Genomic DNA, 25,876 nt, shown 5'->3' with positions numbered 1-25,876 from the left:
CTTGTTTCCCGAACGGAACTATGGCTTTCCGAACGGGACAAAGGCAAATTTTGCCTAGTCCCGAACGGAAGGCCCTTTCCCGTTCGAAAAAGTGAGAAGCCGAGGGCTCTTTTTCGAACGGGAATAGTGTGTCCCGTACGGGACAAAGGCAAAATTTGCCTAGTCCCGAACGGAAGTACCCTGTCCCGTTCGAAAAAAATTGAGGGCTGAGGAGGTTTTCGAACGGAAATAGCCTTTCCCGAACGGGACAAAGGCAAAATTTGCCTTTTTTCGAACGGGAAAGGTATTTCACGAACGGAAACCACCTGAAATCATGTATATACCTGCAAAAACACAACAAAAACACACCCCGGAATTAAACGGAAATAAACAAAATTTAAAATTTAAATACGCATAAAAGAAAAATAAAATAAATAAAACAAAACACGTAACCTCTCGAGATTGCCTCTCGAGTGCGCTTTATTTTTGGTCAAAAGCTAGACCGTGGCCCGGAATTTATGTAGGAGTGGTGAACGTGATTTGTTCCACTACTTGATCCGTCAAAGGTCCAAGATACGGCTTGCACCGTTGTCCATTTACTTTGAAGATTTCACCACTAGAGTTCTCCAATTCCAAAGCTCCATGACTTGCCACCGTTCGAATCTTGAAAGGACCGCTCCAACGGGATTTTAATTTCCCGGGAAATAATTTGAGGCGCGAGTTGTAGAGCAAGACAAAAGAGCCCTCCACAAACGTTTTAGGCACGATATGAGCGTCATGCCATCGTTTCGTCTTCTCTTTGTAAAGCTTGGCGTTTTCATAGGCATTTAACCGAAATTCGTCCAACTCATTGAGTTGAAGCATACGTTTCTCCCCCGCCGCTTTAAGGTCAAAATTGAGCTTTTTAATGGCCCAATACGCTCTATGTTCAAGTTCCACCGGAAGATGGCATGCTTTCCCAAAAACAATACGATATGGAGACATCCCGAGAGGCGTTTTAAAAGCCGTACGATATGCCCATAATGCATCATCTAATTTCAGTGACCAATCTTTCCTTGTGTTATTAACCGTTTTCTCTAGAATTCTCTTTAGCTCACGGTTAGAAACTTCAACTTGCCCGCTTGTTTGAGGATGGTACGGAGTAGCGACCCGATGATAGACTTTATATTTCCGCATCAAGGCATCGAATTGCCTATTGCAAAAGTGAGATCCACCGTCGCTTATTATTGCTCTAGGAGTCCCGTATCGATTCATCAAACGTTTGAGAAAATCCAACACTACTTTGGCATCGTTAGTGGGTAATGCTTCCGCCTCTACCCATTTTGAAACGTAATCTACGCACACCAATATGTATTGCTTCCCAAACGACATAGGAAAAGGACCCATGAAGTCGATTCCCCACACATCGAAAAGTTCCACCTCTTGGATGTTGGTAAGCGGCATTTCATCTCTCTTAGATATGTTCCCCACTCTTTGGCATCGATCGCAATGACTAACAAAGTCTTTTGCATCACGAAATAGCGTAGGCCAAAAGAATCCGCACTCTAGCACACGAGCGGCGGTCCTTGATGTACCATAGTGACCCGCATAATCCGAGGAATGGCATTGACTAAGTATAGGCATCATCTCTTGTAGTGGTACACATCTCCTCAAAATCCCATCTCCACACACCTTGAAGAGGTACGGTTCCTCCCATAGAAACCGTTTAGCATCGCTCAAGAACTTCTTCCTTTGGTGGTAAGTCAAATCCGGTGGCATTATTTCGGAAGATAGATAGTTTGCGATATCCGCATACCATGGCGTTTCCACTTCCGAAAGTACCATCAACATCTCATCCGGAAACGTTTCATTAATCTCTACGCCACTTATAATTGGTTCCGGAATCTCTAACCTTGACAAGTGATCGGCGACGACGTTCTCCGTTCCTTTCTTGTCGCGAATTTCGATGTCAAACTCTTGCATAAGAAGCACCCATCGGATTAGTCTCGGTTTAGCATCTTGCTTTGCAAAAAGGTATCGAAGGGCCGCATGGTCCGTATAGATGATAACCTTAGAGCAAAGTAAGTACGACCGAAATTTATCCAATGCGAACACCACCGCAAGCATCTCTTTTTCGGTGGTGGTGTAATTGAGTTGAGCACCCGCCAATGTTCGGCTCGCATAGTATATCACGTGAAGCTTTTTCTCCCTCCGTTGCCCCAATACGCACCCGAGTGCTATATCACTTGCATCACACATGAGTTCGAAAGGAAGAGTCCAATCGGGTGATGAAATAATTGGGGCCGAGATGAGGGCTTCTTTCAACCTAGCAAAAGCATCAAGGCAATCATTAGTAAATTCATAAGGAATATCTTTAACAAGTAAATTAGTTAGAGGACGAGCAATGGAAGAGAAATTTTTGATGAATCGTCGATAAAACCCGGCGTGCCCTAAGAAGGCACGAACTCCCTTTACGGTAGTTGGTGGTGGTAATTTCTCGATGATTTCCGTTTTTGCTCTATCTACTTCAATGCCGTCCTTGGAGATTTTATGTCCCAAGACAATTCCTTCCTCTACCATGAAATGGCACTTCTCCCAATTCAAGACTAGATTGGTCTCCTCACACCGGGCCAACACTCGTTCAAGATTATTTAAGCATATCTCAAAAGAGTCCCCGAATACCGAAAAATCATCCATGAAGACTTCCATAATATCTTCAATCATATCGGCGAAGATGGAAGTCATACATCGTTGAAATGTTGCCGGTGCATTACAAAGACCAAACGGCATCCTCCGATAAGCAAACGTTCCATAAGGACATGTGAAAGTTGTTTTCTCTTGGTCATCCGGGAAGATAAGAATTTGATTGTACCCGGAATATCCATCGAGAAAACAATAATAAGCGTGGCCCGCTACCCGCTCCAACATTTGATCGATAAATGGTAACGGAAAATGGTCCTTCCTCGTCTCCGTATTCAACTTGCGGTAGTCAATACAAACACGCCATCCCGTTACCGTCCTAGTGGAAATTTGCTCACCCTTCTCGTTCTCAATCACCGTTATCCCCCCTTTCTTTGGAACGCATTGAATGGGACTAACCCACGCACTATCGGATATGGGGTATATAATTCCGGCGTCGAGAAGTTTTACTATCTCTTTGTGCACGACCTCCTTCATATTTGGATTCAAACGCCGTTGTCTTTGAGCCGATGCTCTTGACTCGTTTTCTAGGTGGATCTTGTGCATGACCACCGAGGGACTAATTCCTCGGATGTCCGAAATTTGCCAACCGATCGCCAATATATGTTGCTTCACCACTTTGACAACTCTCGCTTCTTGTGTTTCCGACAAGTTGTTTGAGATGATGATGGGAAGAGTCATGTTGTCGCCTAAAAACGCATACCGTAAGTGAGATGGTAACGTTTTAAGCTCAACCTTTGGTGGAGAGATAGAAGAAGGTGGTGTCACGCTCTCTCTTCTAATCAAATTTTCGGCTTTCGGCTCATCTTCTTTGGAATATTCTTCCTCGGAAGTTGCTTGTGTCTCCTCGGAATGGAATATGACTTTTGAAACCGGGAAAAGTTCTTCCACAATTCCATCAACCATATCCAATTTCATGCATTCCACCTCCTCAAAAGTGTTGCGCATAATCCTTTTCATATCAAACTCCACTTTGTCATCATCGATACGCAAAGTGAGTCGTCCGGCGTGCACATCTATCAATGCCCTCCCCGTGTTCATGAAAGGACGCCCAAGAATCATAGGGCATGTTTTATCCGCCGCATAGTCAAGTACGACAAAATCCACCGGAAAGATGAATTTGTCTACTTTGACTAGAACATCTTCTACCACTCCGTATGGCTTTTTTAGGGAGTGGTCCGCCAATTGAAGCATCATTGATGTTTGCTTCAAAGTTTGATCACCAAAAATATCCCTGAAAAGAAACAAAGGCATTAGATTGATGCTTGCCCCTAAATCACATAGACAATTAATTGAATTTAAATCGCCTATTTTGCATGGAATTGTAAAACTCCCTGGGTCCTTAAGCTTGGTGGGCAAGTCACTAAGGATGAGTGAGCTACAATTTTCCGTTAGGGAAATTGTGCCTTTGTCGTCCCAACTCCTTTTCTTCGTTATGATTTCTTTGAGGAACTTCGCGTATTGAGGCATCTCACGCAAAGCATCCGCAAAGCTTATATTGATTTGGAGTTTCTTGAAAATTTCCAGAAATTTATGGAATTTTTGGTTATCCGGCGTCTTCTTCAATCGTCCCGGGAAGGGGACCTTTGGCACAAATGGAGGAGGAGGTGGCGGTTTTACATATGGAAGTTCGGTTACTTCCTCCTCATTTGTTCCCGTTGTTAGATCGATCGCTTTCTCTTTACTTGCATGTGGATCATCAAGTTCTTTCCCGCTTCGGAGTTCAATGGCCTTTACTTGCTCCCTTGGATTTGACTCTGTTGTAGACGGTAAACCCCCTTGAGCTCTATTTTGAAGCGAGATGGCAAGTTGAGAAATTTGAGTCTCGAGATGGTGATTGACGGAAGCTTGGTTCTTAAAACCGGTTCTAACTTCCTCAATAAGCTTGTCAATCTTGCTCCCCTCATCCGTATTCCGATTTTGAAAACCGGGTGGGGGTTGTGGTCGGTAGTTGTTGAAGTTGCCTTGGTTTTGTGGACCACGGTTTCCTCCTTGAAAATTTGCTCCTCCCATATTTGGGTTGGCATTGGCTTGACCCGCATTTTCCCTCCACGAAAAATTAGGATGATTCCTCCACCCCGGATTATAGGTGTTGGAATATGGGTCATTGCCTTGCCTTTGCCCATTGACATAGTTGACTTGCTCATTTGAGTTTTGATGTAGGACGGGGCAATCCATTCCCGAATGATCGTGCCCATCACAAGTCTCGCAACCCATTTGAACTACCGCAAGTTGAGCATTCCTTTGATTTGCTTGTTGTTTGTACATCTCGAGTTGTGCTAGAAGTGTCGCATTCTTCGCTTTCATTGCTTCAAATTCTTGGGTTTGCTCGAGGGTCATGATACCCTTTTGAGGTGGTTGCCTCAACCGCTCGGTTGACCAAGAACAACTATTTGTAGCGAGTTCCTCTAGCAAGTTATTGGCCTCATCATAAGTTTTCTTCATAAGTGATCCTCCCGATGCCGCATCAATTGTTGCCCGTGTAGCCTCATTGGTACCATTGTAGAAAATAGAGACAAGATGCTCCCTTCCTAGATGATGATGCGGACAATTTCTTTGAAGCTCTTTGAAACGTTCCCAAGCTTGGTATAGAGATTCACCATGTAATTGGAGAAAATCTATAATTTCCTTGGTCATCCTCGCGGTCTTACCCATAGAGAAATACTTATTGAGAAAAGCTTGTGCCAATTGCTTCCATGTTGTGATTGAGGTGCTTGGAAGTGATTGAATCCAATTCCTCGCCTTGTCCCTCAAAGAGAAAGGAAAAAGACGAAGCTTGATTTGATCCTCCGTTACATTATGGATTTTGAATGTGTTGCATACCTCCGTGAATTTTGAAAGATGGGCGTTTGGATCCTCGCGTTCCAACCCATAAAATTGACAACGACTCTCAAGTAGTTGAATCGTTCCCGGCTTGATTTCAAAATTGTTAGCGAGTATAGGAGGTGCAAAGCATCCATAGTTGGCGTTGTCGACGTTGGGTAAGAAGAATTCACCCAAGGTACGTCTTGCGGGAAGAGGGGCGACCCTCTCGTTTGGCCTATTAAGAGCTAGGCCATCATGTAGTGGTGGTGGAACAATCCCCTCGTGATTCAACGGAGGGTTACGGTCGTCCTCCATCGTTTTGGATTTCCGCGCTGTTTTTCGGATACTTCTTTCGAAGGAAGTTAAATCTGACTGAAACGGTTCTAGCGGTTTTCTGGCACGTCGTGTATTAGGCATACACTAACCAAAACTCCTGCGCAAACAAAAACAAGAAAACCAACGTAAAATCCAAGAATCACAAAGTATAAAAATAACTAAAATTAAATAAAACTAACTCAATCTAAGAATAAGATACTTTTAATTAATTTAATTGCGATTGTTCCCCGGCAACGGCGCCAAAAACTTGTTGGCAAATAATCGCAAGTGTACGATATCGCGCAAGTAATATAACTTGGAAGACCAAGTATCGATCCCACAAGGAACAATGAACTAAACAATTAATTTCTAATATTCTTTAATTGGCTAGTAGGAAAATAAATGGATTTGTGTGAACTAATTATAATCTAAAGTGAATTTAACTCAAGTAATTAGACTAAAAATCTGAAATCAAACAAATAAATTGAAGAATAAACAATAATGGTAGAAAGCTCAAGAATTGATAATTCCAAATAAACTAGTAGAAGAATGGATTAAAAATTTATCTAGTGATTTTATTGTGAATCGAGCTATTCTAATGCACCGAATCCCGCTCTCTCAAGCCTCAAAGATTCAAATAAAATCACAACCTAATTAACTAATCAATTATTAACTTGCTCTCACAATATTAAAACTGAATTAAATAACTAAATTGTAATTATGAAGCAAACTCAACGACTACCTAAATTCCAACCCGCTCTCACGGTGTTTTCCTCTAAGTTTTTAATTACCTATGTCTATCTAATTAACAATCTCTCAATTAGTTAATTAAACACAAAATCATGAACTAAGTGATCAAATTAATTCAAGCATTAATCTTAGTAATTAAAACACAATTTTACTCACTTAATAAATCCTAATCCAATTCGAAAACTAGTCTAAGTGTTCATATCAATCCCCGAACAAAGGATTTAGTTACACATGCTTAAGCTTAAATTAAACAAAGAAAAAGATGAAGAATTAAACATAATTAGAACAATAAATACCGGAGTTGTCAATTTCGGAAGAATCGTCTAGATTAAACTTGAAATCTTCACAATCGTTCTTTGCAGAAACTAATAATAAACTACTTATAAACTGCTGAGAAATAGAAGCTAAAACGCTATTTTAAGAGAATGAAACTAAAACTAATGTAATCTAAATTATTCTACGTGTTAAATTGAGTCTAGTACAAGGTCTTTATATAGTAGGAGAAGTTCCGGAGTCTTCTAATTTGTATTGCAAATCAATTTGTAATAGGAGTTGGAATTGTGAGTTGAAGAAGAATTTCAGTCCAAATCAAATCCTGAAGCACGCGTGTTTTACTCTTGTTCCGTTCGGGAAGCCTTTTGTTCCGTTCGTGACATGCCTAATTTTCCTCTTTTCCGAACGGAACAACCCCTTCACGTTCGAAAAACTTGTAACCGAGAGCTTTTGATATCAGATTCCTTCTTGAGTCCCGAACGGGACAAGGCTTTTCCGTTCGGGACTCATGCTCATTCTGCATGTCTTCCGTTCGGAACTCATCTTTTTCGAACGGAACAATCCTCAATCTCGTTCGTAACTTCAATTCCTTCGTCCGCAAGCTACGCTTTTCACTCGTACACGCAATCCACCATAATTTTGCCCCAAATAGTCGGTTTTCACCTAATTTCCACTGAAATACTAACAAACACTATTAAACGTAAAAACGCCAAATAATGTATAAAAACAATACTACACATAATAAAAACCGACTAAAATCGACCCTAAATATAGGAGTAAAATACTCCTATCACTCCTCTCGGTTGTGATGGTGGCGTGACAGTGGTGACGTTCAACGAAAAATGGAAAAATGGAGAATGAAGAAAATGGCAAAAGATATGAAAAGGGTCTCTAATTTATATTTAAAATTGATATTTGTAATTTTAAAATTGTAAAAGAGTAATTGATATTTGAAATCATTAAATGTCAATTTAAAATGAAATAAATATTAGAGATTCTTTTAATTTTTTTTATTTCGCAATGGAGTGTGTATTTTACGTAAGAGGGTGAGATTGGGAAAGGAAGGATTTGATACGTTTTGGAAAAGTTTTAAATTTTTTGACTGATTATCTTGAAATAGCCCTTTTTAATATTTTGAGCCAAGTTGAGGGGGTGAATTGATCTTTGTTCCTACAAAATTAATAGTGATGATAATTTTCCAATTTTATTTGAAAACAATACTCGTTTTGTCTTAAATTTATAATTAATATCTTTACTAATTCCAATTATAAATAAATTATTAATTAATTAATTTACACGAGTTTTAATGTTTATATTAAAATATATTAAAAAAACAAATTAAAAAGGATATATATGTTTTAAAATGCATTTCAATTTACAAGAAAAGAGTAGTATAAATCTTACGCGAAGAAATTTTAGACTACGTTCTTTATGAATTCATTGCATGAGAACTTTATCATTTTAATTTTTGAATAATATACTAATAATTATCGATTGGTAAATAATTAATTCAAGTTTAAATTGCTAAATAAAGTTTTTAATTATTACTTTTATTATAATATGTAACACACTTGCACATAATAGCTCATTAGAATTGGAACGTAAACAAGTATATGTTAAATAGTGTCGTTTTACGTGTTTCATACGTAGCTTGTAGTGTGTTACATATTATGATAAAGGCGTGAAAAAATTGAATCGAACCAAACCGAAATTGTAAGACTAGTTCGATTATTGAGATTTTGATTTATATTTTTATAAATATCTAGCTTCTAGTTTTTGGTTTGATTTATATAATTGAAGAACCGAAATAACACAACGAATAAAAATTGAAGTAATTAATGTTTAAAAATAATTAGGGCAATTTAGCCTAAATATTACATTAAAAATTTATTAGAATTAGGATTAGAAAATTTATTATTATATCATTACTTAATTATTATTAATTTTTATGAAAAATAATTAAAATACTATAATAGCTTTATTAATTGACATATTATTAATTACTAAAATCGAATTAAACTTAGGTTAAAAATTTATTATATTTAAGGTTAAATTTAGAATTAATTATAATTGTTTCAGCTTCATTAAATGTAATTAAGTAACATTCTCAGTTTAGACAAAATATTTAATTGATTCAAATATATAAAATTTTAATTTGTTTGTCAAAATATTATAAGTTTATCTTTTTTGATATTTAATGTTAATGTAAGGGAGTAGAATTATCCTTTATTGCAATTATTTTGGCATCTTTTCGAACCTTGAGGACATAGATGATTCTCGGGCCAAATATTAGAGGCATTATATGATATTTTTTCCTTAAAACAAAAGCAACGGTCAATTCCAGGTCAGCAAAACGATCCACTTTGGAAAAAATAAACAGCTTGTGCAAACAGTGTTAACGGTGTTATATTTGAGGGCATAAATGCTCCTTTTTAAAAATGTTAGGAGTGTTTATGTACTTTTCACTTATTTCTAAAATGATGATTGGATTGTTTTCAGTTTCCTCGCTGAAATTGGTCACTTGTTTCCCTGTCTTCATAATAAAAAGCTACATAAGTAGAATTAGGGTTATAGCTTTGTTGTCATTCTATAACTCCACAACTTATTCTTACGATATCAGAATGCTTGTTCTATAAACCTATCCGAAACTATTAATATAGTACTTTGTTTCGATTCATGATCACTATTTGACAATATCATTAAAAAGAGAAAAATCTTCATCTTAACTGCTAGATTTTGACCGTTAGAGTTAATGATATAATTTTTTTTTTTAAAATTACGAATTAGTTAATTTTCATAGGAGAAAGTTTAAATTAGGTGATTAATGTTTCAGTTTAATTTTCATAAGGCAGAGTTTAAATTAGGTGATTAATGTTTCAGTTTAATTTTCGGATGGTATGTCAACATTTGTGATTAAAATATGTTTATATAGCATATGTCAAAATTTAAATGACAAAGTCTAAATTGACGCAACAGATGTAACATCAGACTAAATTGGACAATATTATAATTCAGCGTGACATATGCCACGTGCACATGCTGTAATTGATTTTTAAAAAGCAGATAAAAGTGCAGCGAAAAGATAAAATTAAAATAAAATTATAAAAACTTAAAATATTTGTTAAAAACTAAGTAAAATAAAAACCAATAATACAGAAACTTGAGGAGTAGTTTAGCCTTTATGAATTTGATTTTGAAGTTGATGTTGAAACTTAGGATTTCAATGTCTAACTCTGTCTTTCGCTGGTAAACACAATTAGTGCGAACAAGCTATGTATGTGTTGGATGAAACCACAACGTTTTGGATACTTCTGATCTGTTCAGCGACAACCAGACCACATAATGCCTTTTCTTTGGCAAAATCAAAAGAGATGGATAATCCCAGTCAATTTGGTTTATATATTCTTTGGCAAAATGATTTTATACTAGTAAAATAATTTTAAATATTTTCATAAAAAAATATATCTAAACATAACTGATTTAATAATTTGATTAATTAATTATATAAATTGAGGTTATCATATCATAAATAGGCTAAAATGCTGGAAAAAAACCCTAATTTTTGTTTTGGTTTTCAATTTCACCCCGACGTAATAATTTTTCAATTTTACCCTATTTCGGATTTTTGGTTTCGATTGCACCCTGAATTAGAGAAATTAAATGAGTTTATTATTATAAGGATTAAAATATGTAAAACAACTACATTTAAGGATTATTTCATACTTTTTTTATTTGGACAAATTTAGTCCTTAAACTTAAAAAAAAATTAAATAAATCCTAAAATAAAAAAAAAGTAATTAAATTAAAAATAATTATTTTTTTTTGGAGGAGGAGCAATTGTGTCACGACCCAAATCTCATGGGCAGAGACCGGCTCTAGGGAATGGGAGTATTAGCTCCAAAACCCGTAGCAAGTCTAAAAATGTAAAATAATTTTTCGCAATTAACATACATCATGCACGACACACATAAATACGTGTCATGCTATAAACATGCCAGACCATACATCATCCTATGGCATCAACAAACGGAAATAACGCAGCAAGCATACTATACATAAGTTTAAAAACATCATAGTGATATTTACAGAAACCATTTGATACAAACTAAAAAAACAAACTCCTATCTAATGCAGCTCTATAAGTAAAGTACTGTTTCTTTACATACTTTCAAAAATATCAGACTTCTGGAGCAAGAATAGAAGTCTGTCACTTCAAAGTTTCTTTTCACCTGAGAGGGAAAACTGTGAGGGGTCAGTATACGGGAATATACTGAGTGAGTTCATACTATCTACTAATAAGCATTTATATAAAACACAAGGCGATGCAATAACATTTCAATCACGTGCATCCGAGTATAAGATCCGATTGAAACTCTAATCCGTGAACATGCCAAATATAATCAAATGATCGTTTAATCCATTGGCCCGGTCCCGAGATAATTCCACTGAGTTCAACCGCTGTCAGTCTCTTAATCCCAAGTTGTGGGTCCCGAGATAATTCGACCGCGTTCAACCTACTAGCTACGAGTCCCGAGATAATTCGACCGCGTTCAACCTACTAGCTACGAGTCCCGAGATAGTTCGACCGATTTCAACCTCGTATCTATCTTTCATATATCCAACTTTCGTATTCGTATTCATAATCATATCCACAGCTGTGATTAATCGAAACTGGTGATCACGCAGTCCTATTACCGCCTAATAGGAAGGCACGTTTCATCGGATCAATACTGGTTTCAAACCAAACATGTATGTATTTCACGTAAAACATTCCATTTGAAAACATTCGATTCAAACGTAAAGCAATATAAATCATTTGCTTGTGGAAATACTTTAAAAGTAAATATATATTAACTCATTGAAATCGCTATCCAAAAATATTACGGCGCTCAGAAACCGTCAAGCTTCCCAAGCTCCTGGTCCAGCTGCTGTCTGCCTCGCCAGATCTAAAACGATTTCAAAATCAATGACTCACATCAGAATCCTATTCTAGAATTGACTCTAAACTCAAAACATGATACGTTAAATTTATCGACTATCGTGCTTCTCACGTGTTCTATTCCGATAAACGGTTTCTAACTCGTTTCGGTTCGCAACATTTTTCCGAATGAACTCCCATCTAACCTCGTTAGGTCAAACAACTCAAATTAATCGATAACTAATCGATTTCGACCACGATACGCGAATACGTAACGAGTTTCAAAAGTAAAACGATCGCAGATAGAGTATTAAAGAACTTCTTTTTAAAAAGCCACCACATCTTACATATTATCTTTTTTTTAGCAAAAATCCTATTTCTTTGAGCACTCTTATTTTTTTAGATGATTTTCATTTGTATTCAATAGTTTTTGGATTAAGGATTCAATTGAAGGTGTTTACTCTATTGGGTATATATTCTTTTTTTATTTGATTTCCTTTTTAATGATTTCGTCTCCTATCATGTTGATTGTTTTAGATTTTGACATGAGTAGCTAGACCCTTTAATTGGGGTAACATTATGTATACTTGATGGATTGCTATTGATGTTTGGTTGATTGGTTTGGGTTTTTATATTGTTTGTTTATGCTTAATGTTAGTGTCGACTTGATCTTTTAATCGTAGATGCAAGTTCTAGGATTTGCCTCTATTAGAACGAATCTAATGAACAAAAAGTTAAGACTTAATAACACGAGGATTAGTTGTTCCTAGGGTTTAATTAAAAAGTGGACATTAGGTAATTAATTGGATTAGTAATGTCACGACCCATTTTCATGAATCGCGACCGGCGCTAGGGTATGGGTAATGTAGTACCAAAACCCGTAGCTAGCCTTTCAATTAACATATAAACACATAAACCTGCAGAAAACCAATGCTCGGGGGCAACCGAGACTTCAGCCTAAATCTAGCAGTTATAATATTCCACAATTAATATAACATGCTTAGCCAATTCCGAGACTAATATAGATTTATCATAAATCAATGTAAATATTATAATCATGCCAAAGTAATATAACCAGTCGAACCAATCCGAAAAAATATACAGTAATAATAAAGACGTCTAGTTACTACTGCGGTCTAAGAATAAAACAGTTTTACAGTTTATCAAAAATAAATGGAACCTCCGAAGAAAAGTAAATGCGGAGATCACCAGACTCTCTCAGATCATAACCCTGGGAAAATTGGGAAAACAACGGGGTCAGATATACTGAGATGAGTTTATACCACTATCTACATTTATTAAGTGGAAAACCTTTTAAAACCGTTTAAAACATTTAATAACGATATTACGGATAATAGTTGGAACCCTAATCCACAATTCTAAATAATAAACATAATCCAATAGGTCTGGTCCCGAGAGCTGAGCTACACCGAGTTACCACTGACCACACTTATACCAGAGTCCCGAGAGCTGAGCTACACCGAGTTACTCTACTTGGTCCCGAGAGCTATGCTCACACCGAGTTACCACATTACCATAATTACCTTTCCCAGATCATTACCGGTGCGCACGCAGTCCTAATGATGCCCATTAGGTAGCATGTTCCAACTAGAAGCCATAATATAAAAACAGTTCGAAATATACGCACAGTATATATATTTAATATTAAAATAACAATTTACTTAATAAAGCGGTAAACAGTAAGTACAAACTCACTGCTTGCAAATCCACGTGAAAACTTGACAAGCAACTAAACCTGATCCGACTCCGAAGCACGAGCAGTCGACGGGTCTAAGAAAATATATATAATAATTAATATCATCCCCTAACTCTAGAGAGTACTAGACACCACATACGACTAGCACATATATCAATCAAGCCAACGTATAAACCATCATAACGCCATTATACATATATAGTCAAAATGCCAAAGCATAAACTAACGTGGAATAATCATACTTACTCGGACTGTCACCAAAGTCATACAATTAGTTAAGTCAAATTGAGTTCCCACTTTGAAAACATGATCCGAAAATCCATTTCAGATAACTTAGTTAAATTCATAAACCAAGTTTAAAACCAACATGGTGATTCAGCCAAGTTACAACAATTGCAAGGCGTCTTCTCACAAATCGGGCGACCCAAGTCTAACCCGAACCAAAATCCAACCAGAGTAAAACCAGAGTTTAATATTTAGGTCATCTTTTGATAAACTATGAAATCCATTTTGAAAACAAGGAACTCAATAAGAACTCAATAACCAAAATATCATAACGCTCATAAGGTTCTCGACAAAAGTCCTCAATGGGCAAACATGTTCAAACGGCCAACATAAAATATACAATCACCTTAGCATGCCCTCTAACATTAAACATGCCCAATCAAGATTTACAATAATTTATACATCATACTAACATGTTAACAACAATCCAATATTAATCAATAATGTTAAACAACCCAACTAACTTATTTAAACAATCAAAACATTACATGACAACAAATTCAACATTTAGCCAAAATCGGCAAAACAAGCCAACCTCAAAACAACCATGCCATGACACTTTAATGAATCCAATTCATCTCAAAAGCTTAAACCAATTACATTTTCAGTTTCAAAACCTCTAACCAAAACATATCAATTGATCATGATTATCAAGCCAAATAACAAACAATTTGATATGCTCAAACCAAACTAATCCAACTCTGTCAATTTGATTTTTAATCACCAAACACAGGTTAATTCAATTATTTACAGCCCTATAACAAAATCAAACTAAAACAATTTATAGCAATCTAATTCTTTAAACAACAATATCATGGCAATGAAATTATGGACAACCCTAACATTCCCCTTTTAAGAAATCCATACAACGCATGAACAAACCGAATTCTAGAGAGCATAAACGACTACAACAAATGCCCAACAAGTATTGACAATGAATTTGATACAATAATAAAGAAAACCAAATCAAAACAGCGCATACAATTACATGCCACAAAACTAACATTTAAAATTGAAATCTAACAACCATCACACCAACGATTCGAATTAAAAGGGTAAAGGAAGGACTAATTACCTTAGCAATCCAAAAGAGCAAGGAAAACTCAGAAAAATAGTGGAATAATGGCTACAACAATGAAAAACCGAAGGACCAATGAATACCCAAACAATTCGATTACATAAACTATGAATTGAATGATGGAAAGGATGTTAGAACACTTACCAAGTGTCTTGAGGCACCAAAATGTGATTGGGAATTGTCTATAAATGTTTAGAAATCAGTTTAGGGTTTGTGGGAACGAGTGGGGGCTGATTTGGTCGAGAAACGAAGTTTTTATAAGCAAACCCGTAATGAACCGGTTCTGCGGCCGGTTCTGTCCAGCAGAACCGGTTATTGAACCGGTTGACTCACTGCCAATGCAGAAATCAGAGTGGACCGGACCTACGACCGGATCAACCCAGCAGGTCCGGTTATAGGTCCGGTTGACCCGAAAAGAGGTCAAAACAACGATCCGAACGGTCGAATGAAAGATAATCCTCTTAGGTACAACATATCCAAAGGGCAGCCCGATCCGACGGTTAAATTGGGAGATATGGACGTCTTACTAGAGCATAGCAGATTTGGAAAACATGCAAACATTGTTTCGATAACAATCCAGAAATAAATCAATTCAACATCAAATACTTAAAGGTTCAAGGGGTACACATAAGTCATTCAACATGACACAACCAAGGTACCACATATGCTAATTCGCACATAAATCAATCCGAAAACAAGTCGGAAGCACAACGAGCACAAGTCGAAGTTAAAACACAACCAAAGTCCATCACAAACCAAACTTTAAACGGACAACCAACCACCAAAACAAGTTATTAAAAATACGGGTTATTACATTCTCCCCAACTTAAAAACAAAATCGTCCTCGATTTTAACACAAAAACAACCGACGTAAAACATAGCATAAAACTACATAGCAAGCCATACAAAACGTACATGACCAACGTAAGATCACATAATCATGATACCCAAAGGAATTAAGGAAAGCATAATAACAAATTTGCATTACAAACTTTATCTCTCAAGAACATTCCTCCACCAAGTAACCAATTGAAACTGTAATCATAGGAATTCTGTTATTCATCAACCGACGCACTTGCGTAACCACAAACTTAACAGGTTGCTCCTCGAATGATAACTCAAAACCACCACTCATATAAATCAACAACTCAAATGGTCACAACACACATATGCACAAATTTCTATTCTATCAACTCAGTGCTTCAACAATCACTCGATCAACACAATGTGAATAATAAACAATTATTCAACTGAGAGTCACAATTACTCTATACCAAAGTGGCTTCCAGAACCACCTCGAAACTCATCTATTATAAAATCCTCAATGTCAAATACAAGATTAAGCGCTAAGCTCAACTCTAATTCTATAATTACAAAATCTTTTGCCTCAGACAAAACAATAACACTGTAAACATAGCTGATAAAATCTATCGTTCTAAAAACACTTATTTACTTCCACTTATAGCATCTCTACATCAAAATTATCGATAACAAAACCCAATAAACTTCTGATAATGTTTCAGTTCCAAAATCAACATTATAATAATCCTTTAATCTAAACGATTTAGTACCAACTCGATAATGCAATTAACTTGTGAATCATAAAACATAATAACTCATATCGCAATTCAAAGACGGACCTCTTTTGTGATAACAAAAATTTCTATATTAGTGACAAACAATATCCATCAAAATGATTCTCCCAATCACTCAAAAACATAACGCCATGACTACACTGAACATTGACTGCATCAGACAACTTAAAAAAAATTGTCTCTTACAACAAGTGTTCAACCATGCTCAAAACAATATACAAACATTACAATAATACCATTAATTAACAAAATCGATCAACCGATCATGGTTGTCGAAACCTATTAACCGCGATTCCCGATTCTGAATCAATTATCTCACATAACCAAATCGAACTCAAACTCTCAGAATTATTCAATCAATTGACTATAATCTCGTATACAACGAAAGATCAATACGACCATTTTACTACGACCGGATTGTCAGCTATGCTCAAAACCAACCCCTGTGGGTATAAAATATTTTATATACAAAATTTTCCACCATGTTTAAAAGAGTCTACGTCTTACACCTCCTTTTTCATTCAAAATCGAAATACCTTTACGTTGAAAAACCATCGGTTTTGCAAACCCTTGAAAATTTTCAAAATATTCACATTTTAAATCCGAAATTTCTTCTTATTTTCTAATACATTTGCAAATCTGTAAATCAGTTCAACTGACAAAATTTATGTTCTCTTTAATTCAAACTTTTTAAAACACTTTTTAAATAGTTTATACTTTTCTCGTAAAAGTCAAATTGTGGCAAGATTCCCCATATTCAAAATGCACATTGATGTTTCAAACATTCAAAATTTAAGTCGCTTTTAAATTTTCTCAAACAAAAACACAATTTGAAGAAATCGCTCAAGCGAAAAATTTATTATCCCTTTTTAATCAATTTGACAAAATTTCTTCCTTTCCTCAGAAAGGTAAAATCAGCAATGTAAATCTCTTGTTTATAAACATACCTTTATATCAATACACCAAAATACTTTGGGCAATTCAAATCTGGAAAAATAAAGTTTCGTTTAAAACAAAAATATAGTGTATACGCACACATGGAGCATAACCAACATCCTTAATCCAAAAATCCTTAATTATCACGAAAGCTTTCTATTCTAAACTACACTATACCGCACTTAGCATAACTATATCTCGAGCGCAACCTCAAAATCATTCTTACTTTCTATGAAGCACAAGATTCTGAAAACACCGACCGATCCCTAACAATGTAATCGTCCATAATTTAACACCATCATCACAGAGTATTTGTCTAGCTTTCTCTCGGCAACAGTTCAAAATCATTTGAAATTCCATAACTTTATAAGATACATTTACCCCAAAGGGACTCGCGAGTTTGATTCAAAATACTTTCCTCAAAACACTTTATTGACAAAATCCATTTTACATAACTGTGCGCCAGGGTGATGACATCTCTCATCCCCAAAGAGTTGCATCCAACCCTAATCATTTCTATGCACGTGATGCATGTATCAATTATTAATTTATCTTTTATTTAGTGAACATACTCAATGCTTAATGCAATCCTGTTCGTAACCTTTAAAATGCACGTTCATGATATGTCTGGGCACAATTACGTGTTAAAAATATTTCAAATATTTTAAAAAATCAACCTGTGAAATTCATTTCACAATAAAACATTTGCTAGACGTTACACTCTGTGAGATGTGCACTTGATAACCTCAAAATATTTCTTAAACTCCGTACTTGCAACCTACCAAAATTCGATGCTATACAACAACTCCTCCTCATAACTTCATTACACCTCTACTAGAAAAAGTATCTAACTAATCTCAATCATGACTGAGCATATCCAAAGAAAATAGCACATAAAATACGTTCCTATAAAAATTTACCGCCAGCTCCTGCATCGCATCTTCAGACTTGATGGAAACACCAGTGTATTAATACAATGGTCTATCTTCTCGGTTCAGAGTTTCTAATATCCGTTCTAGGATAACCCGAAATCATCAGCCAATCCAAGGGAGTATTTCCCTCGTCTTCCTCGATATCGAAACCCAAAGATTTCGATCTTAGAATCATACATCAAGGTAAACCAACCTTGACCACGTGAGTAAATCATCTCACGTGCTACTCCACACGTAGAGACAACAAACACGATCAACTTAGTCCAACAGACAAGCGAGTTATACAACTAATTTTTATTACCAACATATTACGAATTCTATGAACCGTAATTCACCCAAGCATGCCATTGAACACAATTAACCCTAAACATACTTAAAAGACAAATCAGGACATGCCACAACACATTTTTTTTTTGAAATCTCATTACCATGTAATTATATCATCCTTTAATAGTACGTTCCAAAATTCGTTTTGAAATTAAAATCAAATACGAAAACTTCCAAATTTTGCTGAGCCCCAAGGTTAGAACAGAATCACAATTTGTAAAAGTCTCTTCTTATTAATCAGTTGCTTAAAAATGGATACCCAAGTATCTCAAACAATAAAATCATCGAGATGGCCGAGTCATTACAACTGCCAAGCTCAACTCCTAAATTAGGGTGACCCAAGTCGAACCCAAACTAATCGTTTATAAGACGTATTTAAAATATTTGCAAATCCGGAAAAATATATTAATAAAATTTCCATCCTTTCAAATTTGGGAGCTCAACTTAAACCAACCGCTAAACGGTAATTTAAAACTCAAATGAGAAATCTTTGATTTCAAACATCTATTCCGTAAATCCAAAAAAATTTAAAATGTTGACATACTACAACATGATAAAATAACTTCAACGTTAAATTCTTAAAACAATGGTTCATCTCATAAAATATCATTTTGAAATCATCCCTTGTTAACACCAAACCAAACATAATATTTCAAAATACAGGAATTTCTTTTTACTGGTAGCTCAACCAAAAATCAAACTTTTTAAGAATTTAAAATCAAACTTCTCTTATGATTTTGTGTTGAAACACAAATTGGATAAAACAATATTGTCAATGAAAATCTTTAAATCAACATGTGGTCAAACAATGCATGACCATCAAACACGTTTTATCTCTTTAATAGAAAAAAAAACAAGGCTAACGCCCAACATACGATCACATTTAAAATCAACAATCGAGGCCAAAGACAAGATGTACTTTATTAATAAGGCAAAAGCAGTGCAACGCATCATGCAAAATAACCGTATCCGTACCATATTTTTTTAAATCGCATCAGGCATAAACGCCAAAATTTATCAAACAACATCATATCCAAGTATGAGTTTAGAAAAATTTACCAACCTATGATTTCCCGAGAAATTGAAAGCAATTATAATTACCCAAGTTAAATAATCTCAACATGATAAAACACAGCACGTAACATCCAAGTGAAATTAATTGTCAATCATAACATCAACACCAAATAAAGACTGACAGACATCACCTATAGGATGTAGGCTGAAAGTTTGAAAATAAAAGATGACATTTTAAAAGACAAGACACGAATCCTAATTCCGCAGTAGTTCCTATGACACGACATCAACTTATCATGCCAAAACACATAATACATAACATGCATAAGGCCTTGGTTTGAAACCAAAGCTCTGATACCAAGTTTGTCACGACCCATTTTCATGAATCGCGACCGGCGCTAGGGTATGGGTAATGTAGTACCAAAACCCGTAGCTAGCCTTTCAATTAACATATAAACACATAAACCTGCAGAAAACCAATGCTCGGGGGCAACCGAGACTTCAGCCTAAATCTAGCAGTTATAATATTCCACAATTAATATAACATGCTTAGCCAATTCCGAGACTAATATAGATTTATCATAAATCAATGTAAATATTATAATCATGCCAAAGTAATATAACCAGTCGAACCAATCCGAAAAAATATACAGTAATAATAAAGACGTCTAGTTACTACTGCGGTCTAAGAATAAAACAGTTTTACAGTTTATCAAAAATAAATGGAACCTCCGAAGAAAAGTAAATGCGGAGATCACCAGACTCTCTCAGATCATAACCCTGGGAAAATTGGGAAAACAACGGGGTCAGATATACTGAGATGAGTTTATACCACTATCTACATTTATTAAGTGGAAAACCTTTTAAAACCGTTTAAAACATTTAATAACGATATTACGGATAATAGTTGGAACCCTAATCCACAATTCTAAATAATAAACATAATCCAATAGGTCTGGTCCCGAGAGCTGAGCTACACCGAGTTACCACTGACCACACTTATACCAGAGTCCCGAGAGCTGAGCTACACCGAGTTACTCTACTTGGTCCCGAGAGCTATGCTCACACCGAGTTACCACATTACCATAATTACCTTTCCCAGATCATTACCGGTGCGCACGCAGTCCTAATGATGCCCATTAGGTAGCATGTTCCAACTAGAAGCCATAATATAAAAACAGTTCGAAATATACGCACAGTATATATATTTAATATTAAAATAACAATTTACTTAATAAAGCGGTAAACAGTAAGTACAAACTCACTGCTTGCAAATCCACGTGAAAACTTGACAAGCAACTAAACCTGATCCGACTCCGAAGCACGAGCAGTCGACGGGTCTAAGAAAATATATATAATAATTAATATCATCCCCTAACTCTAGAGAGTACTAGACACCACATACGACTAGCACATATATCAATCAAGCCAACGTATAAACCATCATAACGCCATTATACATATATAGTCAAAATGCCAAAGCATAAACTAACGTGGAATAATCATACTTACTCGGACTGTCACCAAAGTCATACAATTAGTTAAGTCAAATTGAGTTCCCACTTTGAAAACATGATCCGAAAATCCATTTCAGATAACTTAGTTAAATCCATAAACCAAGTTTAAAACCAACATGGTGATTCAGCCAAGTTACAACAATTGCAAGGCGTCTTCTCACAAATCGGGCGACCCAAGTCTAACCCGAACCAAAATCCAACCAGAGTAAAACCAGAGTTTAATATTTAGGTCATCTTTTGATAAACTATGAAATCCATTTTGAAAACAAGGAACTCAATAAGAACTCAATAACCAAAATATCATAACGCTCATAAGGTTCTCGACAAAAGTCCTCAATGGGCAAACATGTTCAAACGGCCAACATAAAATATACAATCACCTTAGCATGCCCTCTAACATTAAACATGCCCAATCAAGATTTACAATAATTTATACATCATACTAACATGTTAACAACAATCCAATATTAATCAATAATGTTAAACAACCCAACTAACTTATTTAAACAATCAAAACATTACATGACAACAAATTCAACATTTAGCCAAAATCGGCAAAACAAGCCAACCTCAAAACAACCATGCCATGACACTTTAATGAATCCAATTCATCTCAAAAGCTTAAACCAATTACATTTTCAGTTTCAAAACCTCTAACCAAAACATATCAATTGATCATGATTATCAAGCCAAATAACAAACAATTTGATATGCTCAAACCAAACTAATCCAACTCTGTCAATTTGATTTTTAATCACCAAACACAGGTTAATTCAATTATTTACAGCCCTATAACAAAATCAAACTAAAACAATTTATAGCAATCTAATTCTTTAAACAACAATATCATGGCAATGAAATTATGGACAACCCTAACATTCCCCTTTTAAGAAATCCATACAACGCATGAACAAACCGAATTCTAGAGAGCATAAACGACTACAACAAATGCCCAACAAGTATTGACAATGAATTTGATACAATAATAAAGAAAACCAAATCAAAACAGCGCATACAATTACATGCCACAAAACTAACATTTAAAATTGAAATCTAACAACCATCACACCAACGATTCGAATTAAAAGGGTAAAGGAAGGACTAATTACCTTAGCAATCCAAAAGAGCAAGGAAAACTCAGAAAAATAGTGGAATAATGGCTACAACAATGAAAAACCGAAGGACCAATGAATACCCAAACAATTCGATTACATAAACTATGAATTGAATGATGGAAAGGATGTTAGAACACTTACCAAGTGTCTTGAGGCACCAAAATGTGATTGGGAATTGTCTATAAATGTTTAGAAATCAGTTTAGGGTTTGTGGGAACGAGTGGGGGCTGATTTGGTCGAGAAACGAAGTTTTTATAAGCAAACCCGTAATGAACCGGTTCTACGGCCGGTTCTGTCCAGCAGAACCGGTTATTGAACCGGTTGACTCACTGCCAATGCAGAAATCAGAGTGGACCGGACCTACGACCGGATCAACCCAGCAGGTCCGGTTATAGGTCCGGTTGACCCGAAAAGAGGTCAAAACAACGATCCGAACGGTCGAATGAAAGATAATCCTCTTAGGTACAACATATCCAAAGGGCAGCCCGATCCGACGGTTAAATTGGGAGATATGGACGTCTTACTAGAGCATAGCAGATTTGGAAAACATGCAAACATTGTTTCGATAACAATCCAGAAATAAATCAATTCAACATCAAATACTTAAAGGTTCAAGGGGTACACATAAGTCATTCAACATGACACAACCAAGGTACCACATATGCTAATTCGCACATAAATCAATCCGAAAACAAGTCGGAAGCACAACGAGCACAAGTCGAAGTTAAAACACAACCAAAGTCCATCACAAACCAAACTTTAAACGGACAACCAACCACCAAAACAAGTTATTAAAAATACGGGTTATTACAAGTAATTATGCTAGGGTGAGTTGATAATTTGGTTAGTTAGTTTAATTAAGATTTTTTTTTAGGTAATTTGATGCGAGAGAGCTTGACTTAACTCTCTAGACTAGCCCGAACTATGAACCTACCCTTCAAACCATCTACTCTAGCATTCATTAGCATATTGATTGTTAGTATGAATCGTTTTTAATAATTTGTTTCACGTCTTCATTTCTTATTTATGTCTTAATTTCCTCAGCTTATATTACTTTGTTCTCAATTGATTAGTTTAATTCAAACTTGATCTTTTTATCCGCTAAGCATACTAGAAGTAGCTTAAACTGGTGCTTAAAATCTTATCTTTTCCGTGGATATAATAATCCGGACTTCATAGTCCTTTATAACTTGTGACTCTATATATTTGCGAAAACAAACCAACTAAAACTAAAAATTGTAAACGAGACACTAAGGCATGATCAAGGAGAGAATGCCATAAATAAACACACAAACAATAAAGGACTCAAAAGTAAAGTTGACACAACCACACCAAAATTAGTTACTGCAGTCTGGGGAGTTTTAAGTTGATCCAATGCATAAAGTCCTCCTTCCTTATGTGCGATCTCAATCACTTCTTAAAATTTTGGATCCTCAACAAAACAAGAAGAGACAAAAAAGATTAGTCATCCAGTATCACAAACCTAACCAACATAAGCAAGACTTAAAGCAAGATTGAGAATGTGAGACATTAGATTAGGACGAAGAGGGTGTAATAATTGAACCAACATCTTGCAATGGCATAGGTGTATCACTAGCACTCATAACATGAACTGCAACTTTAGGAGTTAGAGAAGTAAATTATGGAAAATTAGGTGACATATGGTTTGAAGCACTTGAATCTAAAATCCAGAAAGAGAATATACCTGAAAAACTAAATGATAAACTTATTTGAGATAAAGTTGATATAACATGTGAGTGAGATGCAAGGAACTGCTGAAACTGCTCAATCATTGATGAATCGAGGGATAACATTGATAGTGCATTATGAGGGCGAGGAAAAAGAAAACGTGTATTATAGGGAGTTAGTGGTCGGTAAGACCACTGATGTGTGTTGATATGGCTGCTATTGCTACTTTTCTCTATCACTGAGATTTCCAATGGCCTTTTTATTTACAGAATCCACATTCATCACAAGCAATACATCCATAAAGCATGAATTTAGAATTAAAGTTTACTCGTGGAGGTATGGAAAAACTGATGGAGTAGAAACTGGATAAATTGCTTTTACGATAAAAGGCTTAATACGAATTTCTTCAAATAAAAGTTCACTAACAACAGAGTCAACAGAAGGCAACGGATGACGATACATAATAAACCCTCGAAGTTCCTTAAACTCATCACAAAAAGACATAAAACAAACTATCCCAAGACCTCTCCGCTCGTGCAATCTAAGCCCAACGGCTTGTAATTTAACATATTCTGCATAGAGGAAATAAGGTAATTAGGTGGTATAATTTATCTATATGTATTTTAGAACTCCTTTTAATAACTTATGGGTCAGCTATTCGAAATCTTAGTGAAAGACTGGATTTTTTATCTCATGTTTGCTTTTCGTGAAAAAATATCAATTGAAGTGGAGGGTTTCTTCAAACAACAAGGAGCTGGGTCAACTATTCAATCAAATGATATTGATCAATCAAATGATATTGAGCATGTTTCCCATCTCTTCTCGAGAAAGAAGTGGGCTATTTCTTTGCAAAATTGTGCTCAATTTCATATGTGGAAATTCCGCCAAGATCTCTTCGTTAGTTGGGGGAATAATCCGCACGAATCAGATTTTTTGAGGAACATATCGAGAGAGAATTGGATTTGGTTAGACAATGTGTGGTTGGTAAATAAAGATCGGTTTTTTAGTAAGGCACATAATATATCGTCAAATATTCAATCTAATTCCACAAGATATAGTTTCGTTCAAGGAAGGAATTCTAGCCAATGGAAGGGATCTTCTGATCAATCCAGAGATCATTTCTATTCCATTAGTAATGAGGATGCGGAATATCACACATTGATCAATCAAAGAAAGATTCAACAACTATAAGAAAGATCGATTCTTTGGGATCCTTCCTTCCTTCAAACGGAACGAACAGAGATAGAATCAGACCGATTCCCTAAACGCCTTTCTGGATATTCCTAAATGTCCCGGCTATTCACGAAAGGTGAGAAGGAGATGAATAATCATCTGCTTCTGGAAGAAATCGAAGAATTTCTTGGGAATCCTACAAGATCCATTCGTTCTTTTTTCTCTGACAGATCGTTAGAACTTCATCTGGGTTCCAATCCTACGGAGAGGTGCACAAGAGATCAGAAATTGTTGAAGAAAGAGAAAGATGTTTCTTTTATCCCTTCCAGGCGATCGGAAAATAAAGAATTAGTTAATATATTCAAGATAATAACGTATTTACAAAATACCGTCTCAATTCATCCTATTTCACCAGATCCGGGATGTGATATGGTTTTGAAGGATGAACTGGATATGGACAGTTCCAATAAGATTTCTTTCTTGAACAAAAATCTATTTTTTGATTTATTTTAGAAATCAAATGTATTCGGTCTTATACATACGCAAGGGTGAGAGCCGATTATTCTAAAAAGTATGTCATAACATCATAATTTTTTTGAATCCTTATATGTCTCTGCTGAAGAGTACGAATATCAAATTTCAACTATATTGGTTTGCAAAATATACTATCTAACTAATCCCAAACCTCCTCACTTGTCTCACGTTTTTCTAATTGGCTACTTATTAATTGTTTAACAAAATTATTGATTTAAGTAATGATTTTGAAATTAACTACCTCC

At 35.6% G+C, this 25,876-nt stretch overlaps 2 protein-coding genes, 2 long non-coding RNA genes and 1 other non-coding gene across 5 annotated transcripts; 2 read left to right on the top strand and 3 right to left on the bottom strand.

Annotated features, from left to right (window-relative positions):
• Positions 1-495: 495 nt before the first annotated feature.
• Positions 496-5,778, bottom strand: LOC130014856 (uncharacterized). Its single transcript, XM_056103817.1, has 6 exons — positions 5,655-5,778; positions 5,039-5,336; positions 4,587-4,729; positions 2,121-4,415; positions 1,324-1,934; positions 496-1,065 (listed from the first exon to the last, which is right to left on the bottom strand). The coding sequence occupies exons 1-6, from the start codon at positions 5,776-5,778 to the stop codon at positions 496-498; spliced, it is 4,041 nt and encodes a 1,346-aa protein (XP_055959792.1).
• Positions 5,192-5,298, top strand: LOC126658902 (small nucleolar RNA R71). The gene has a single exon (XR_007634469.1). It is a non-coding gene; the product is annotated as a small nucleolar RNA R71 (small nucleolar RNA).
• Positions 5,779-12,818: 7,040 nt separating the features above from the next.
• Positions 12,819-15,075, bottom strand: LOC126654525 (uncharacterized). Its single transcript, XR_007632635.2, has 4 exons — positions 14,944-15,075; positions 14,797-14,847; positions 13,436-13,510; positions 12,819-12,950 (listed from the first exon to the last, which is right to left on the bottom strand). It is a non-coding gene; the product is annotated as an uncharacterized LOC126654525 (long non-coding RNA).
• Positions 15,076-20,251: 5,176 nt separating this feature from the next.
• Positions 20,252-22,593, bottom strand: LOC130014886 (uncharacterized). Its single transcript, XR_008789580.1, has 4 exons — positions 22,377-22,593; positions 22,230-22,280; positions 20,869-20,943; positions 20,252-20,383 (listed from the first exon to the last, which is right to left on the bottom strand). It is a non-coding gene; the product is annotated as an uncharacterized LOC130014886 (long non-coding RNA).
• A 2,618-nt stretch (positions 22,594-25,211) lies between these two features.
• On the top strand, positions 25,212-25,610 carry LOC126657270 (protein Ycf2-like). Its single transcript, XM_050351937.1, has one exon. The coding sequence runs from the start codon at positions 25,212-25,214 to the stop codon at positions 25,608-25,610; it is 399 nt and encodes a 132-aa protein (XP_050207894.1).
• The last annotated feature ends 266 nt before the right edge of the window (positions 25,611-25,876 follow it).

This window comes from Mercurialis annua, linkage group LG7 (assembly GCF_937616625.2).
Source record: "Mercurialis annua linkage group LG7, ddMerAnnu1.2, whole genome shotgun sequence".
Classification (NCBI taxonomy): Eukaryota; Viridiplantae; Streptophyta; class Magnoliopsida; order Malpighiales; family Euphorbiaceae; genus Mercurialis; species Mercurialis annua.
The sequence above is the reverse complement of the archived record's forward strand: the minus strand, read 5'-3'. Positions and strand labels throughout refer to the sequence as shown.